The sequence below is a fragment of the Ambystoma mexicanum genome, chromosome 7q (assembly GCF_040938575.1).
Source record: "Ambystoma mexicanum isolate Mex_15411 chromosome 7q, UKY_AmexF1_1, whole genome shotgun sequence".
In the NCBI taxonomy this organism is placed as follows: Eukaryota; Metazoa; Chordata; class Amphibia; order Caudata; family Ambystomatidae; genus Ambystoma; species Ambystoma mexicanum.
The window spans coordinates 570,380,163-570,397,687 of NC_090941.1; the positions used below are offsets into that span (position 1 = coordinate 570,380,163).

Consider the following 17,525-nt stretch of genomic DNA (forward strand, 5'->3'; position numbering starts at 1 on the left):
GTTGGAAATCGCTCTAAAGCAAAAAGGGGGGGCCCCGCCGGAAAATCTAACAGAGGGAAGACCTGAATATGTATCGCTGCTTGTGCCCTACAAAACAAGTTTTGGAGGCAAGGTGAAAAACCCTCCAAATCATGTCCACACGTTCAACCAAGAGGTGGTGACAAAAAGACTGGAGCTGAGAAAGCTAAAAAAGAAAGCGATCAAGGCAGGGAAGAGGGAGGCATGGACTGAATACCGCACTGGCGAGAAGATTTACAAGGCTTGGCTAAAACATCATCGCCAAACACTGTACCAGAAGGATGCGGAAGCCATGCTGGTAATTGGGGTGACGAGAAAGACCAAAGATTTTTGGACATTGCTCAGAAATAGAAATTGCCAAAAAGCGCCCCCACTCTCGAGTTCAGTATCTGAACAAAACTGGATCTCCCACTACTCAGACTTATACCGCGCACCAGGGGACTCACCCCACCAGATTCAAAAAGGAGGGGAATACCCATGGATTGATTTAGCGAATCAGGAAAACATCTTAAGAACAATTGCCAAGTTAAAAACTTCAAGGGCACCGGGCCCAGATGGACTGACAAATGTGGATATTAAAAAGCATCCATCAGCATGGGCAAATGCAATCTCCGAACTCTTTACCCAATGCCAGACCCAGAGGCAAGTTCCAAAATCCTGGACAGAGGCAATTCTAGTCCCAGTATTTAAGCAGGGCGATAGAAACCAACCGGCTAACTACAGACCGATTGTACTTCTAGATATTATTGGTAAAATCTTTGCCTCGTTACTGTTACAACACTTCAAGGACTGGGCCGTCATCTCCCCAGCCACGGACTGTTTCCAGACAGGATTCCAAAAAGGTACAGGAACGGCAATTAATCTTCTGATCCTGAGTATAATCAAGGCCAACGCAAAGAGAAGAGCTACTAAAGTTTACATGGCACTAATAGACCTCTCGCAGGCCTTCGATACAGTAGATCGTAATAAGCTATGGGCCAAACTGACAGCATGGAACTGTCCGCGACCAATTCTCGACCCCATCCTGGCGCTCCATACGGAAACATCATTAAGAGTCCGTCTAAACCAGCAAGGGGCCCTCTCTGACATGATTTACACCAAACGGGGAGTCAAACAGGGATGCCCCCTGGCCCCGGCCCTGTTTATTGCATTTATTGGGGACTATCAAGAGTCTGAGAAAATGGTGCGAGCATTCCCTCCTAAAGTAGGAGGGGTGAAAGTGTCCAGGCTTTGGTATGCCGACGACCTGGTTCTACTGGACCAAACAGCAATCGGCCTTCAGCGCCAGTTGACCAACGTGGCGGCCTACATGAGCACGAACAATCTGCAAATCAACAAAACGAAAACCAAAATCCTGATACTCTCTAAATCAACAAAGAGCACAAAATCAACCTTCAGTTGGACTTTGGGACAAACTAAAATCGAAGTCATAACCGAATATAAATATCTCGGAGTAATGCTTGACAACACGCTCTGTGAAAACTCACTCCAAAACTCACTCTGGTCGAAAGTGCGAAACCTAACTTCTCAAATGCGGGCAGTCGATGGGAAATTTGGAAAATTCTCGTGGTTCCCCACCCTACAATTCTACAAAACTAAAGTAGTTCCAACCATTACTTATGGCATGGCGGCAAACCTCAATCTCCCGGATGAACTATGGCCGCGCCTAGAAGGCTTCATTTGGAAATCAGTATTAGGCTTGCCTAAGTCAGCTCCCCTTCCAGCAATCCGTCGAGATTTAGGTTTGCTATCTCTTGGAGCGGTGGTGACCATATCTGCAATGCAACTATACAGGAAAATCCTGCTCCAAAGCTCCCCCCCAATTTTCAAAATCATGGCGGCTGAATTACAAGGACGGAACTGCAAAGCCTTGGTGAATTGGGAAAAAAAAAAATCAAGATCGCTATGGAGGCGGTAGTGTGTGATGAAGAAATACTAATTTCAAACCCATGCCGTGTCAAAACTAAGCTAGAGCAGCAAGACTGGATCTGTACAAACGAAAAAGCTCTTCTTTACAAATCACTAAAGCACCTACCCCCTTCGCACAATCGCCTAAAGGAACCCTTAAAGTACTGTTACAAGTTCCCGGAAAAAAATCTAAGACGAACCTTTATGCGGGCACGGCTGAACTTACTGCCTACTAGAGAAATTCTATCTAGTAGAGCGCTGTCCCCATCAGCAGAGTGCCGTCTATGTAGTGTGCCGGACAATCGAGAATCACTCCGACATCTGTTAATGATTTACCCAGCATTATCCTATGAGAGACAATCCTACCTGACACCACTCTTCAACGAAGCCAAGATGTTGGATGAGGAAACCTCCTGGTCACGGCTGATAGCCGGGGACTCGGCTAAATGGTCCAGAACAGCCGCGAAATTTTTGACTGTCGCCCTGCAAAGAGCTAATGGGCCTAATTGCAAGAGCCTCCAGGTAGCCCGTGAGGAGGCACCCACGTTAAGCCCGCTCTCGAGTCTAGAGTAATGAAAGGAGTCCTCAGGAGTGGTGTCCTTAGGTAGTAAACAAACTGCGCAACAGGGAATGTGAACTTCGAAACATGTTTTGTAAAAACCTATGAGGTTATAAGCAAATAAAAAAAAAAAAAAAAAAAGACGTATGCCACAGTTACTGTGTTAAACAGCACACCCATACATGGGTCTGTTAATGTGAATCTCTGAAAGACAGACAGACATTACAGTTGTACCTCATATTAACCAACAAAGTGAAATATTAACCAACCAAGTGAAACTTACTTGGTTACTGTACAATTTACAAAAACAGGCACCACATGCTTGCTGTGCATTAAATGAGAGAACAACACAACTGCAATGTCTGTCTTTTAGCGAATCTAATATTGTTTTGTTTGAACAGGGTGTTAATGATTGTTGGGTTTAATTAATCTCTGTTTTTCAGTCACCTGCATTTTGTTGTTTTCCAATTTATTTAAATGATAGATTTGGGTGAAGTGTAAAAGTGTGCTGGTGAAGTGTGAAACTGTGCTGGGAATGGCTTTGAGCATTCCTTTTCATGTTTCAGGTGGTCAAGATGTATGTATGATGAGGTGCGTGCATGCTATTTTGTCATTGGAAATGTATGTCTGGGCAAGCACATGGGTCTGGCTTACCAATCTCAATGTCACTGTCCGAAAAGCTCTGTGTGGTAGACATCCTGTGAAATACAGAAACAGCAGCATGCTTTAATGATCAATTTCTGAGTATTGCATGAGCAAACAGAGATGCGTGTGGGTGTTAGTGTTAAATTGGTATAAACAACACACTTACCTTCCACTCTTCTCCGTGACTCGCCCCATGCGGTCTAAACTGCTGGCTTGGGTGTGCCACTGCAGGTGTTGTTGTGGGTTTTTCCTATCCAATTACTTTGCAGTTGAACAAGCTTCAGCGTGGTCACGGTGATCGTGAACGTGGTTACACGTGGCCAGGTTTACGGTTGAGCATGGATCCTGTGATGAGTTCCCATACCTGACCCTTGAGGGTTCCGGGGGGCGGGGTTAAACATAGGGGCCAAGTGCAGTCACCAGCTTTGTAATGCATGGCCTTGGGGTGGTGTGGGGAGGATCCGCTGGTTACCCCAAAAACAGCCCTGTCAGGGGGGAGGCAGGGTTATATTTGTGCCAAATGTACACCCTTAAGGAATTCCCGGTACATTGCTGAATTCCTGTTTTTTGGTGATATAGAGTTACTACCCACTTTCAACCTTTTCTGACAAGACTTTGTTTTCTTTAAGAAGATGGGGGATCTTTAATTCGGGTCCCTTCTATTACGAGTAGTCTTTGGACATATTTTTCAAGCAAGCTTTTCTGCTTTGACACAACGCATAATGCATGTTTATGTTGAGTTTGTTTTAAGGTACTCAAGCAGTGTTCCTTTTGAGGAGACAGGAGTTGCAAGATAGAGGTCAGTGTTTCAGACATGGTGATTATCGTGTATTGTAATATTACGCACAGTGATTAATATAATCTGAAGGAGTGTCTTTATTATTTTCTATTCTTTAGATTGGCAGTTTGGGTTGCCAATAAATTCAAGTTAGTCTTATTTATTGCTCGTAAATAGAAATGAGACATTTTTTTAATCGAAATTGTAAATACACATATTCATTATTTACTTGATTATTACAGGAAGTATTACAGGAAGACAGTATATATTCACCTGAAGAAGGAATACATACATTCCGAAACACGGAGTGATTACGAGAGTAACAATAGAAGATTCATCGGTTTGATGCCCACTTGTATACTCGTGTTATTTTGTAATAGTGTCAATTGAGCATATCAATGGCTACAAATGCAACAGCTTAACAATTGTATGTTGTAAAATCAAGGTTTGAACAGTTCTTTGTGAACTAATATTAAATGTTGATGTATTCATTGATGAATATCAATCTTAACCATATGTGAATGCCTTCTCAAGTAATGCTTTTCCTTATTTCTGATGTTAAAGGTCATTAAAGATGTATTTATTTGTTAAAACACATTTTGGAAGAGGTTTTTCCCAACTAGGAATGACTAGGTATCTCTTCGATAATTGAATCGCAGATATACAGTCAGGAATGAGCGCGAAAGGAGAGGAGAAAGGAGAGGAGGCCGAGGGGAGCCTGAAAAAGAGCTGAGTGTCATCCGCATAACACTGAAAGTTAGAGACGGTAGAGATCAGGTGGGCCAAAGGACATTGAAGAGCCAGGGTGAGAAGATAGAGCCCTGGGGGACACCACATGTGGAGAGGAAGGTGGTGGTGAGGAAGGACCCAAGTTGGACATGGGAGGGTGTGTCCAGGAGGAAGGAGGTCAACCACTCCAGGGCATGATCCATGATTCCCAGGCTCTCACAGAGTCGATTCATCAGGATGGCGCGATTGAATGTGTCAAACACAGAGGAAAGGTCAAGGAAAATGAAGACTGAGGGAAGGCTGGGGTCAAGATTAGAGCGCAGAGCTTCACGGGTGTTCGGGAGAGCAGTTTCTGTGCCTCTGACTGCTCTAAAGCCAGACTGATGGCTATGCAGACAACTAAGAGATTCAGTGTGGCGAGTAAGCAGGGAGATGGCCAGCTTTTCCAGGAGTTTGCCCGGAAAAGGAGTGATATAGATCAGGCGATAGTTTGTCAGACAGGTAGGATCGGCCAAAGGCTTTTTAAGGAGGGTGTGCACAAGGGAGTGCTTGAGGGGAGAGGGGAAGACCCAGTGGCGGAAGAGTGATTGCAGAAATCAGCCAAGGCTGGAGCGAGCGTGTCAATGTGGTCCTTGATGGTTCTAGAGGAAAAGGAGAGCACCTATTTGGATGTCACTTTCATAGATCAGACTTGTCTAGTAACATTGTCAGGTGTTGTCAGAGAGAAAGGGGAGAAAGGAGGAGGAGAAGGCGATGACAGCCAGAGGAGGGCCAAGAGAGGCAGAGGGGGTGGGAGAGGAAGAGGAGAGCAAGGATAGGATGTCCTGAGTTTTAGCTGTGAAATGAAATGCCAGAGCCAGTCTGAGGACCAACAAGGGACCATGAGAGGTGGAGACTGCAGAAGAATTGGCCAGCTGCTTGAACATTTAAAAGAGTTTGGCCATGTTGTTAGAGGCCGCAGAGATGTGGGCTTGGATGTGGACTCTCTTCTTGGACAGGACAGAGAGTCTGTATTGCCTTTGGAGCAGGTGGCAGGCCAGCTTGTCAGAGGATGTGCCTGAAGCCCTCGACTTCCTTTCCGCCACCCTGCAATTGGTTTCAGGGCTGCAAGCTCAGAGTCAAACCAAGAGTTGCACTTGGAGATAGGCTTCAGGTGGATTCTAATGAGAGGGGCAAGTTTAACATAGTATAGTACAGCGCTTGAGTCCTAAAGAAAAGTGGGGTAGCACTGGAAGCGACACCACATGAAGTGAACATATCCTAAAATTAAATATGCAATTTTCATTCAACTTGTTTTTACCAATTTAAGAAAACGCGCAGACTAAATAGACATTTGCCCATAGCAAATATGTTCTTATTACATTGCTGGCTAATTATAAAAAGGTACACACCTTTTAGATGCAAGGATCCTTAACAAAACCTGCCCTGCATGGGAAACACATTCTGGGAACACATTTTGTATATCCAACAGAAGCTTGCTTAATTTCACTCCAAACGTAGCTCTCTTTCATCTCCCCATCTCTATTTTGCGTTTAGGTTGCTGTGGGGAGATGGTGCCCCACTGATATGAAGATGTCAAACTCCCGTAGAGTGCTGGTATTGGTCTGCAAGTGTTTCTACCATTTCACATTGTTCATTTCTGTCTGCCCAGGATGATAAATGTCAATAGGCACTGGTACGGCACCAAACTTTGAAGGCTGTACTTAAGACAGGACAGTTGTGAATGAAACAATTAAACCAGAGATGTTTACGTGGCTTGTGCACCTCTCTTCTACTGTTCAACTCCAGTTAGAGGACCCAGATCCTAAAATGACCTTACAGTTTTTAATTGTGCACTGCAACTTGTGTGCCACTTCACCACCGGTACCAGCTATACTGATTGTCCCTTCAATGTCTAAATGCATCAGTCTTTGGATGACCTTACTTGTGGTGGATTTTTAGGCCTCCAGAGATACTGAGTTTCTCAGTGAGGTAGCTTAAGGACTTCAGGGTGATAGCCTTGTAGATGATGCAGCAGGATTTGAAAATGATACAGGTTTGCAGCAGGAACCAGTGCAGGTCGATGAGGGCCGGGGTGATGTGGTCGAATTTGCAGAGTCCTTTGATGAGTCATACTGCATGCAACACATCTCAGGTGTGACAAGGTAGTCACTGGAAGATCTTCCACAAGGGCACTGCCACCATCCAGGTGGGAGAGGACCATGGCTTAAACAACAGATCTGAATTTGGTTTATGGGATGAATGGCTTTATTTTCCACAGGAGAGAAAGTTGTTACAAAGCCGTTTGTGTCTTCCTTGCTATGTGCTGTTTGAATGAGAGGTGTCCGTCAATGCTGAACCCAAGGGACATGGCAGAGGTGGCCAGCTGGGGTGTGAAGCACGTGAGGTGCATAGAGAGCCATGTCTGGATGTCAGGGTTTTCATTGTTTTTGGTCAGCTGTCGGAATTCAGTCTTGCAGGGGTTCAGTTTCAAGTAGGCACTAGATATCCACGACTGGATCAAAGAGAGGCAAGCGTTGAGCATGAGGATGCCTTTTATGGAGGATATCCCGAGTTAGAGCTGCATACCATCTGTGTATTGGTGGATGTTGTGTGGAGCGAGGATGGTTCCATGTAAAGATTAAAAACAATGGGAGAGAGGATGTATCCTTGCCGGACTCCGCAGGTGGTGGGTAGAGTTGGTGATCTGGAGGAATTCAATTGTACAAATTGGTGGTAATTAGCAAAATAGGATTTGAACCAGATGAGGATGATCTCGCTGATACCCATGTGGCGGAGAAGATTCTTGGTGGGCGCCTGGTGGTCTACTGTGTTAGATGCTGCAGAGTGGTCAAGGAGAGCGAGGAGGCAAGGATGGCCACCATTGAGGATCCCATTCAAGGGATTTGTTGATCACCTTGATGATAGCCATTTCTGTGCTACATCTGGGTCTGAAGCCAAAATGGTAGGACTGAAGGAGGTTGTTGGCTTCGATGCATTGGAGGAGTTGCATGGCTACTGCTTTCTGAAGGATCTTACCAAGTAAGGGAAGATGAGTTATGGGGCGGTAGTGGCTGAGGTTGTATGGGTTTGGTGGTTTCTTGAGAAGTTGGAGGATTTGTCTGGTTTTGAGGGTCAACAGGAATGCACCTTGAGTTAGGGAGCTGTGGAGGATTGTCAGGTAAGGGAGGAGTGCTTCAGGTGGAAGGGTCTTGAGTATGGAGGCTGGGAGGATGTTGTCCATCCATAATGTGGCCTTGAGGGATTCCAGGGTTGCAGTGAGGTCTTCCATAGTGAGAGACTTGAAAGTTAGCCAGGTAGTTATGGTTTTGTAAGGTGGAATGTATAGTGTGTTGTCTGTTATAGCGTTGGTGTCTATGTGTTCTGCATGATCATGCTGATCTTGTTGATGAAAAAAGAGTTCATGGTGGTGGATTTATTGATGGAGTGCGGCGCAGGTGGGTCGGGCAGCAGATTGATGCAGTGCTTGATGGCTTTGGAGAAGGCTCTGCTTTCATTGTTTGCCTTGGCTGTTATGTTTTGGTAGTAGTTGGCTTTGGAAGTGGTGATAAGTCATCTGTTTGTAACAAAGAGTTCCTTGCAGGGTGAGGCTAATTGTGCCGCAGGGTTTTCACCAAGTCTTTTCTTGTTTTTTTATTTTTTGTGTGTACCAGGGCATAGAAGGTTTAGGCTTCAGAGTGTGTTGTTTCACTGAGGAATCTTGGTTGATGTCGGTTGTGAGGGTGGTGTTGAGTTCTCGGAGAAGCGAGGTGCAGTTCTGGCTCATCAGAGGTAGATCAGCCCATAAGAAGTGGGGTTTGGCGAGGTCTTCTATGAAAGCCTCCACTGGAAAGTTCTGTCACGCTCACCTGATTCCCACGGAGGCGCAGGTCTGGCTTTGAGTGCTGATGCTTCTTCTATGGTGAAGCGCAGGACTCTGAAGATGGACTCACTGGCTCGCAGGAATATTCCCCTGTGCGTGAAAAGGGAGTATTACCTACTGACGGAATAATGCTCAAGCCTCCCACTCCCTTCCAGCCGTCCACGATACCCTTCCTCGATTCCCCGTGAAGTCTCACCTTAGGGTCTGGAAGGATGAGTTCTCCATCCTGCTTCTGATGCAGGGGCGCGTTGAAACCCAGTTACTTCACTGGATTGAGGTTTGATGGGAGTTCAAATAAGCTTGACTATTCAGGTAAGGCGCTGTAAGAGTTCTGTAGCAAGTTCAAAAGTTCAAGCCTTATAATAATGTTCATTGTCTTATTGCAGCAAGCGCTAATCGCTTATGTCTTTTTTCCCCTTAGGGGCCGGGGTTCGGAATGCCGGAGATATGGCGCCAACCCGAAGTGAAACGTGCAGTTCCAGTAAATGACAGGTAAGTTCTGGATGAGCGTTCGGGTAATGTCTTTGCATTCGCTCATTCAATGTCTTTGTCTTTTTTCCCCATAGGGGCCGGGGTCCGGAATGCCAGGAAGCGGCAGGACCCGAAATGAAATGGGAATGACCCAACAGGTAAGTCTTAGAAGGAAACTGAGCTTTTCCTATTCCCTTCCTTCTCTCACCTTGTGTTCTTGTCTTTTTCTCTCTAGGCTCTGGGAAGTGGCAGCGGATCCGGATGATCGCTGCTGAAGATGGAGGAGCCCAGGAAAGGTGAGTGAAATGCAGCGCTGCAGCGATCGAAGCAAAATGCTTTTAAAATGATGTCTTCCCTTTCAGGATCGTCAGTGTGAAGTCTCCGTGATGCAGCTTTAGCAGGTAAGGTCTTCTTTCTCTCCAATTCTCTCTTAGCAGGTGACCCAGGATGCTGACAGGCGTGGCTGAAGTCCAGATGCAGGAGCTGACACGGTGAGCGTCCAGCTGCGAGGAGCAGAACAACGCGAAGCGTGAGTTGCTGATCGGGCATGGTTTAAATAGCTTTGGAAGAAGTTCCAGGTATGTATCCTTCCACCGATCAGGTATGTATCCTTCCCCGACCACACCCAGGGGAAAGTAGGTCCACAGGTAAAGTAGTTCCATTCAGGCCTCAAGAGGGCCTGGATGTAGCAGCATGGTCTGCATCAGGTAAGTGCACCTTAAAACACTTGAACACATGTCTAGCTTTATGAGCCTGGCGCCTAAGGCGCCAGGACAGGGGTCCAACATGAGCCTGGCGCCTAAGGCGGCAGGACTGTGTCCAAAGGGCCCCAGCTTGGGCCCGCTGGCACTTCCCTGGGGGAAATGATGCCTGCCTCTGGGGTTGCTGGGTCGGACCTGGTTCCTTGGAGGTAGGCATCATGACAAGTTCTTGAATCTTCGGAAGTCTTGGTTGCTGGGTTTCCAATGAGTGTGCTTGACTGGTGTGGCATGACTAATGTCAAAGGGGATTGCCAGATGGTCTGGCCAGTCGAGCGGGATTGGAGATCTGTGATGGAGTGTGGGAAGGGCAGTGATGATTTTGAGGATATTACCTTTCCTGTGAGTTGGGTCTTTTGTGTGCTGTGTTAGGTTCAGAGTGTTGAGTAGGGAATGAAGATCTTATTTCATTGATTTGGTTGCTGGGTTTCCAGGGATCTTTAAGTCGCTGAGGAAGATTGTTGGCATGCGTAAGAGCCATAGTGGTGGCCAGGTCTGTGAATTCTTTGATGAAGGAGGTGTTGGCTTTGGGTTGTCTGTAGATAAGTTGAAATGTGATTCTATCCATTGGGAGAGAGGCAAGAAAGGTTTTTGAAAGAGCCAGCCAATGGTGGCGACATCCAGCAGGGTGCTTGGCCATGATGCCTTGCGCATGATGGCAAGGCCTCTTCTTACTTGTTTCGATGGTCTCCTTTTAGAATTCTGTAGGCATTTGAGATGAGGATATTTAGAATGTCGGTGGAGGTGAATGTCTTCCCGGTTTTAGTAATGAAGATGGCATCCAATTCATCTAAGCCATATATGGTATGGAGTCGGTGATGCCTGGTGCATGGTTAATTTCTAAGCGGACATTGGCGAGCATCAGTTTTCATCCAGTGGTGGATGACAGAGTGCTGATGGGGTCTATAGTGACGCAAGTGAGATTGCTGCGGTGCAGTCTAGGTGATCTTACTGGTTATCAGCGTAGTTGGTGATGAGTGGTGACGGTAGGGATGAGCTGTTGGGGTAGAGAGGTGAAAGACATGCTCGAGGGAGCTTACCTGATGTTAGAGGATGGGGGTTCTGGTCTTGGGTTCTCCCCGTCCAAACAGGAATTACCTTTTTCTTCATCTTCACCTTTTCTAATTTGGTATGTCTCGGAACGCTGCACACTCTGGTTCGCCCATTTCAGTCTTATGTGCAAGTTCATGCTTGCCTCTCCTCTTCTCCTGCTTTGGTTTCCATCTCCCAAATTATTTGCAGCTTGGACAGACATACTGGCCTGCCTACCATCTCTAATCGGACAGCATTTTGGTAATTTTAAGCTTAAGCGTTGTCCAGTGCTTTTCAGGCCCACTTTGCTTTCCTCGCCAGGTACTTTGGACATCCTGCTGCATGGCTCGCTGCTACCTGTCCTTCTGTTTCTAATAGATGTTATGCACAACACCTATGTCGTCACTGTGACTCAGTGTATGGTTGACTGGTGCCTTTGTTAAATGGTTTTAAATGCAAAAGAGCGGTATCAGTGATGCGTCTGCAACCCAGGTCATCTTGCTTTAACTCTGGTAAGTGTGCAAACCTTTAAACCAACAATGCTCTGGGAATGACACTTGCCAAAATGCGTGCATGCCTCATAACAGTGTGTTGGTGTGAGTTGTGGACTGGGCATGCATGTGCAGGCACTTCTAGCTATTGTGAATGACAATGAGACGCCTAGTCGAGAAATGACAGACAACATCTGGCATGCATCCGACATGTGTGAGGGATGTTTGGGATCCAAAGTAGTGGCATAATGTGGTGATTAAATGGCCGTTTCAGGCTACAAAAAAGAGCAACATGTCCACATGTCACTCTCAAGTACACTAGTACGAGAACAAAACCCCCAGAATTTGAAAATTAATTGTAATATGGAGGAGCTTTTTTTACAATATTTTCTTTTTTTCTTTTTCAGGCACATTTATCTGATATCAACCATAACAAGGTTTACAAAGTACTACATATGGGTCTGCTTAAAAGACGTTTCATCACACAGCTCCAATATAAAAGAAGAACAAAGTACACAACATCTACAGAGGCCTTAAAGGTAATCAAGAGGTCATTCCATGAAATCCCGCAGGGATGCATGCATATGAATACTCAGATCATATAAACATCTTAACATTGGTGGCTTTACGACCTGTAAAAGAAAGTCAATGCAGTGTTTATGAAAAGGGGCCTGTTCTTTAAATTTTGGGAGCCTACCTTGCTTAGGGGAGGTTATCTTTTGGATGCCCCAATCTCCCAAATCTTATACCACCACAGGCTAAGGATGGGACATTCTGGTTGCTTCCAACCCCTTGCTAGTGTTCATTCTTGCTCCTGTCAACAGATGCGTTATTAATGATGATTGCAGGCCCCTCGGAGGATAAATATATTCAACCATTTCCCTCAAGATCACAATTAATAGACCAAAAGACAACGGGATCCCTGCGATGCCTTAATATGGGATAGCACCTCCTTCCAGAAATCCTTAGCCCTTGGACAGGACCAACACATGTAGATGAAGCTCCTCCTTTCCCTGCAAACCCTACAGGATAGGCTGAGATCGACGTTTTAAACATATGCAACCATGAAGGGTACAGACACCATCTACATTCGCAATACAACAGGTGGAATTATTTGCCCTTTTCTATATGTGTCCTCAAAAACTTTCAGTGATTCCCCTCTCCAGGCCCCTCTCCTAAGCATGCATATATTGGAATTTTCTGGGCAGGTCCCCTCTGTCCAATAGCCAATATAACCTTGAAACATTGCCCCTTTGCCCCTTTTCTCTTTTATTGTAAATTCAAGGGCAGATGACTGATGTGTGGGCCTCCCTCATTGCTGGGTTCGTGATCAAGTACCTCACCTGAGCATCTCAAAACCAGCCCCCCTCCCAGAGGGGGAATTTATGTGGTAGCCAACAAATGTTAGAGACCCAAGGAGTAGAGTTGAGAGAGTTCTGAAAGTCCCCCTCTTGTCTACTGTTTAAAGCGACCCTGATGCATGCCTGGTGAGAACACTGGGTTGCATAGGATTGGGGAATGTGGGCCCAGTCCATCCTTCACCCCCATGCTTTCCCAATAAAGCAGAGATGTCTGAGTAGACGGAACGTGCTCATCCTGGGTATTCCTCCTGGCTTTGTCATTATGGAAAAGGCCCTGCAGGCATTGCTTTGTGACTGGTTGTTCTACTTAGGCAAATCATGATAAGGAAGCAGGATTGTCCCAGGTCATCACATGTGATAATTGTGCTGTAATTATGCTTCATAGAGGATCTGGAAAGACAAGACCGCCTTCAAGCCAGTTTGTGCGAAGAATGGCTTTGCTTACTCTAGGTTTGTGGCCCTGCCAAATAAACCTTAACATCTGGTTTAAGAGAATCTGCATGGGATGGACCTGAATGCAGACAGGGAGAGCGGTAGCAATGTATAAAAGGTGGGGAATTAGGTTCATTTGAATAGCCGTGATGGGCCAAATCACAAAATCTCCTGCTACGACCACCTTTCTAGGTTCTCCTTGAATTCTCTGAGGAGTGGGGAATGTTAGCCCAGTACATTGACTCAAAGGAACAAGTTAATCTTACACCCAGGTAGTTCAGTTCAGTGTTGGACCAAGTGAACAGGAAATTCTTGATTAGGAGGTCTATATTCACTTGTGATTTAGAGATTTTCATTCTAATTGATTTGTTGTAGTTTTATGAGATACTGAGGAGCTTTTACATTTAGAGTAAAGTATCCAGTCTTTGTTGCGGTGATCTTCACCCGGTGACATATAATACAACACCCTTCTAAAACTGGAAACAGAGGGAGTAGAGAAAAGGGGGGGGGTCAGTAAAATTGCAGAGAGTGGGCAGAGGGACAGTGGAGGAACGGAAGCAACGATGCTGAGTATGCGAGGAGAGGACAAATGAGGGTGTCAAAGCACAAACAGGGAGAGTGGGAACTGGTACAAAAAGGTGGTTATAAAGTTGGAGAAAATAGACCACAGGTTTCTTGAAAAAGTATGAACTGTATTGTCTCTAGGAGTAGCCCTCAGGAGTAAATCCTAAGAACACAGGAGAAAGCATAACTTAGCATGCATAACTCCCTATAAAATGTGCAAGTGGGGGTTGCAAGAGGTGTACCAGTGAGGTGAGTGGTGAACGGACAATGCAAATGTTGTTGAACAGCCATTAAGTCAAAGCTTACCTGTGTACTCACAAAAAGGTGTAAATTTAGGTTAAAAGTCAGAAACAGCATAAATTGCTGCCAAGAATGTTGGGGTAGAGGAAGCATATATTTAGCTAAGACACACACACACACGCGTGCACACGCGCGCACACATACACTTTCAGCTGTAGGTATGTTTTCTGTGTGCTTATGGACTGAATGTGTATGTTCCAATAGATTCAAGTTCCTCATGTTTTGGTTGTGGTTGTTTGTGAAGGCCATGTTCAGTTGTAAGTTATGAACATATTCAGAGTAATTTGTATTTGCAGTAGTCCACATATTTAATTGATAATCTTTGTGAATCAGGATCTTGCGCGTTGGTTTTTCAGTCATTTACTTAGATATGATGCAGATAAACACGGTAGTGTAACAAAACAAACAATATTTCTAGAAAACCTACTTATACACATAGCTTAATAGCATAGACTCCACTTTGAAGGTACTCACCTCTGTCATACACTATCAAGTTCCCACTAGTTGTGGGGAAGTGCGCCTGTGGAAGCTTGCTTCTGGTGGTAACATTGAAAGAGAATATTTTGCTCTTAATTCTGTGGTAGTTATTTCCCATAAGGTCCCTCAGCTGCAGGTTCCCTAAAAGAAAAGCGTCCTGCAGGGCATCCAACCGCTGCTGCAGTTTAATGTTGTCCATCTTGCAGATTTCATGATCCTAAGAAAAATGGATAGGCTGTATGAGCAAAGGTTTAGCATGACTTACTGATGAACTGTCTGATCTTATTAATATTCCTTTCATTAACTATGTGCCACAAAGTGGGGAAAACAATAGCTGGACACAAAAAGCTATCGTTAAGGCAATATTTATGATGGTTATTCATAGGATTGGGCCAAGTGAGCAGTGGAAAGTAGCCAAACAGTCTGCATTAACAACATCTGGATGACTTCTCCTTGGATTCTAAATGTTCCTTGTTCATCAAATCTCAATCCGGGTTTCCTTCCCAGAGATGGCACAATCACATGTCACAGTCACTCAAAGTCCAGACCCTTCTGTCTCCTCTGCATGGTCCGTCTGTTATTGGTCATCAGGTACATGTTCTTGAAGTCACATGAGGCATGTCCCAGAGACTGCCTGGTCTGCATAGACCTGGACACTAGCCATTGCAAGGGGCGATTACTGGGGTTCAGAAAGGACTTGCTTCCACCAGGGATTGGATGACCTGACCATCTCTACAGTTCCTTCCTCTCTTTCTCTCTGTCCCAGGGTGCTCTCTCTGGATTCCAAAAGACCATATATCAAAAGACCATATATGTCTACCAGCACCTCTGTGATTCTAAACTGTCTCGTTTCTAAGGGAGCCTCTCTGTCCCCTTCCCTCTCTTTTTCCTTTTGTACCTCGTGCGTTTCATCTCCAAACCACCACCCTCCGTACTGTAATTATCTCCACCTTCCCCCTGACTTTCCATCTTTCCTCCATGTTAGTGGTCTCTTCTCCTTCTTCCCCACAACTCCATACGATCCTCTCCTTACCTCTCACGCCACTCTCTTCTCTAATATTCGTTCCATCCTAGATAATATAACTCCTCCTAATCTAATTGTCAGAGCTTCTCCCCTCTTCCATCTCACAACCTATACTAACCTCCTCCTCACTACATCTGAGCTTCTCCTAACATCTATTTCCCCTCCTCAACTCCTGTATTGTTGCTCCAACCTTCCACTTAGTCGTTTCTCCTCTCTCTCTTGATCTTCCTCCAACCAGCCTTTTGCCACCAGTCTCCTTCCACCTCCTGCCTCCTTTCTACCACCAGCTCCTCTCAATGACTTCTGTGCCTCTCTTTCCAACTACTTTCACCCACACCTCGACTTAGCAGCCCACGGCCTTTATGGTGCCTTTCCTCCTCTCTCTTGGTCATGCACTCCCTAACCAGGAGCCCCTGTGATTGGTAACACATTTGTAATTGTGATTGACACACTAGCAGGGCTTGATAGTATACAGCTGTGAACGCAGTGTGCCCACAGGTAACAGTGTATCATGAATAAAGCTGGGCGAAATGTTTGAATTTCATCCCACTTAGCAAACACTGAGCAGAATGCACCTAACCCACCAATTTTGCCTGCGAGGGGAAATTGGCCATTTGAGATCTTTTCTCGTCTTAAAAGTGCTGTTTTTAAAAAAAAAAAATCCATGGATATTTTACCTTCTGAAATTTCGTTTTGTCCCAAAATTTAGTTTTTAGTGTTTGAGGTCCCAAAAAACATCTATTTTGAAAAAGGAAAGAAGTTTCCAAGAAAAAAGAAAAAAATGTGTCAGAACAGGGGAAAAAACGCCAGGCGAGCGTAATGGAATTGGTGGTGAATTTCACAAATGTTATTTTGCTGGCAGTGTTTTAACATTCTAATTACAAAATGAGCCTGTCCTCCATCTTGGTATTCACATGCACAGTGAGAGTGTTGCCAGGCAGCCAACCTTGTTCAGTGCTCCTCTACCATATTGCTGCAGCATCTGAAAGGCTCTGCTTGCATCTGAACTGGAGTCACTCAATCCTGCAGAATTCTTGTGCTCTCCCTTTTACGATACAGATTATCAGGATACATGATAGTAACACAAGAGCAATACAAACCGCGATTCACAATACATCCTGGGGCAACCTTCTAAAGAATAGCCTCCACATGGGCGAGCAATCTTTGACAGCCTCTTGCCACAGAGCTTGGCTATTGTGGGGTGGTTTAGTGGATCCATCAAATAGAGCCTCAGGGCTCACCATCACTTCACATGTGGTGGTATCTAGTCCCTGTGACCACCCTCCTATTTATGCAGGGGACCTCACTGCATATGTCCAAGAGGTATCAACATGTCCAAATGCGGTATGAAGTTCATCAAAACATTGACAAACAAATGCCATTTGATCAATTTACGTAGCACTAGGCACAAAATATAGCAGAGTCAATTTGATTGATTTTCTCTCCCACCTATACCGCCCCCCTTTCCTCCCACTCAGTCACACTTCACATCGTCAGAAGAATACTGTATAGTCAACCGGCAGAGCAGCATCTGAAGCCAGGAAGAGCTCCTGCTCTCCCCAGCCTGCAGATAAACTTCGGATAAACTGAGCTCAATACATAGCAAAAAGAAGATTGAATTGGCTGAGGACCCCACTACAACAAAAGCCAAACAGATCAAACAGCATTCTGGGATGAAAGAACCACGCCCCAACACCACCAACATTTAGTGTCTGAAGATCTTGGTGACCGAAGTCCACCTTGATTGATCTGACACCTAAGGTGCAACACTTGGAAAGCAGAGGGACGAAGGTGGTAAAGAATACGGAACAGCTGACATCTGACATATCTGACAGCTTCAGAGCATCAAAAAATTAAAAAAAGGAAATTGCCAAAATGACAGACCACAGCATGGAGCTAGAAATAAAGAGCAGGAATCACAATGTACACCTAGTGGGAGTAAAAGAGATAGATGGCAAATCATTTATGTATTTATTTATTTGCTTTAATTATATAGCACTTTTACCCAAAGCTTAGGATGGACCTTAGAGAGTTTGTTTTTGTAGTTCAGTCCCTGCCTGTATTTCTGTTTTAGCTCCTGGATGCTTGAGGACTTTGGCACTTTACAAGCAAAAAT

The 17,525-nt window shown here is 45.2% G+C and overlaps 1 protein-coding gene across 7 annotated transcripts in view; it reads right to left on the reverse strand.

Moving 5' to 3' along the window:
* LOC138528452 (fibrinogen-like protein 1) overlaps nt 1–17,525 on the reverse strand; it is a 285,943-nt gene that overhangs the window by 124,912 nt on the left and 143,506 nt on the right. For all 7 annotated transcript variants that reach the window (XM_069640091.1, XM_069640085.1, XM_069640087.1 and 4 more), the window contains one exon: nt 14,383–14,602. In XM_069640091.1, coding sequence (XP_069496192.1) covers nt 14,383–14,602 — 220 coding nt within the window. The remainder of the gene's footprint in view (nt 1–14,382; nt 14,603–17,525) is intronic.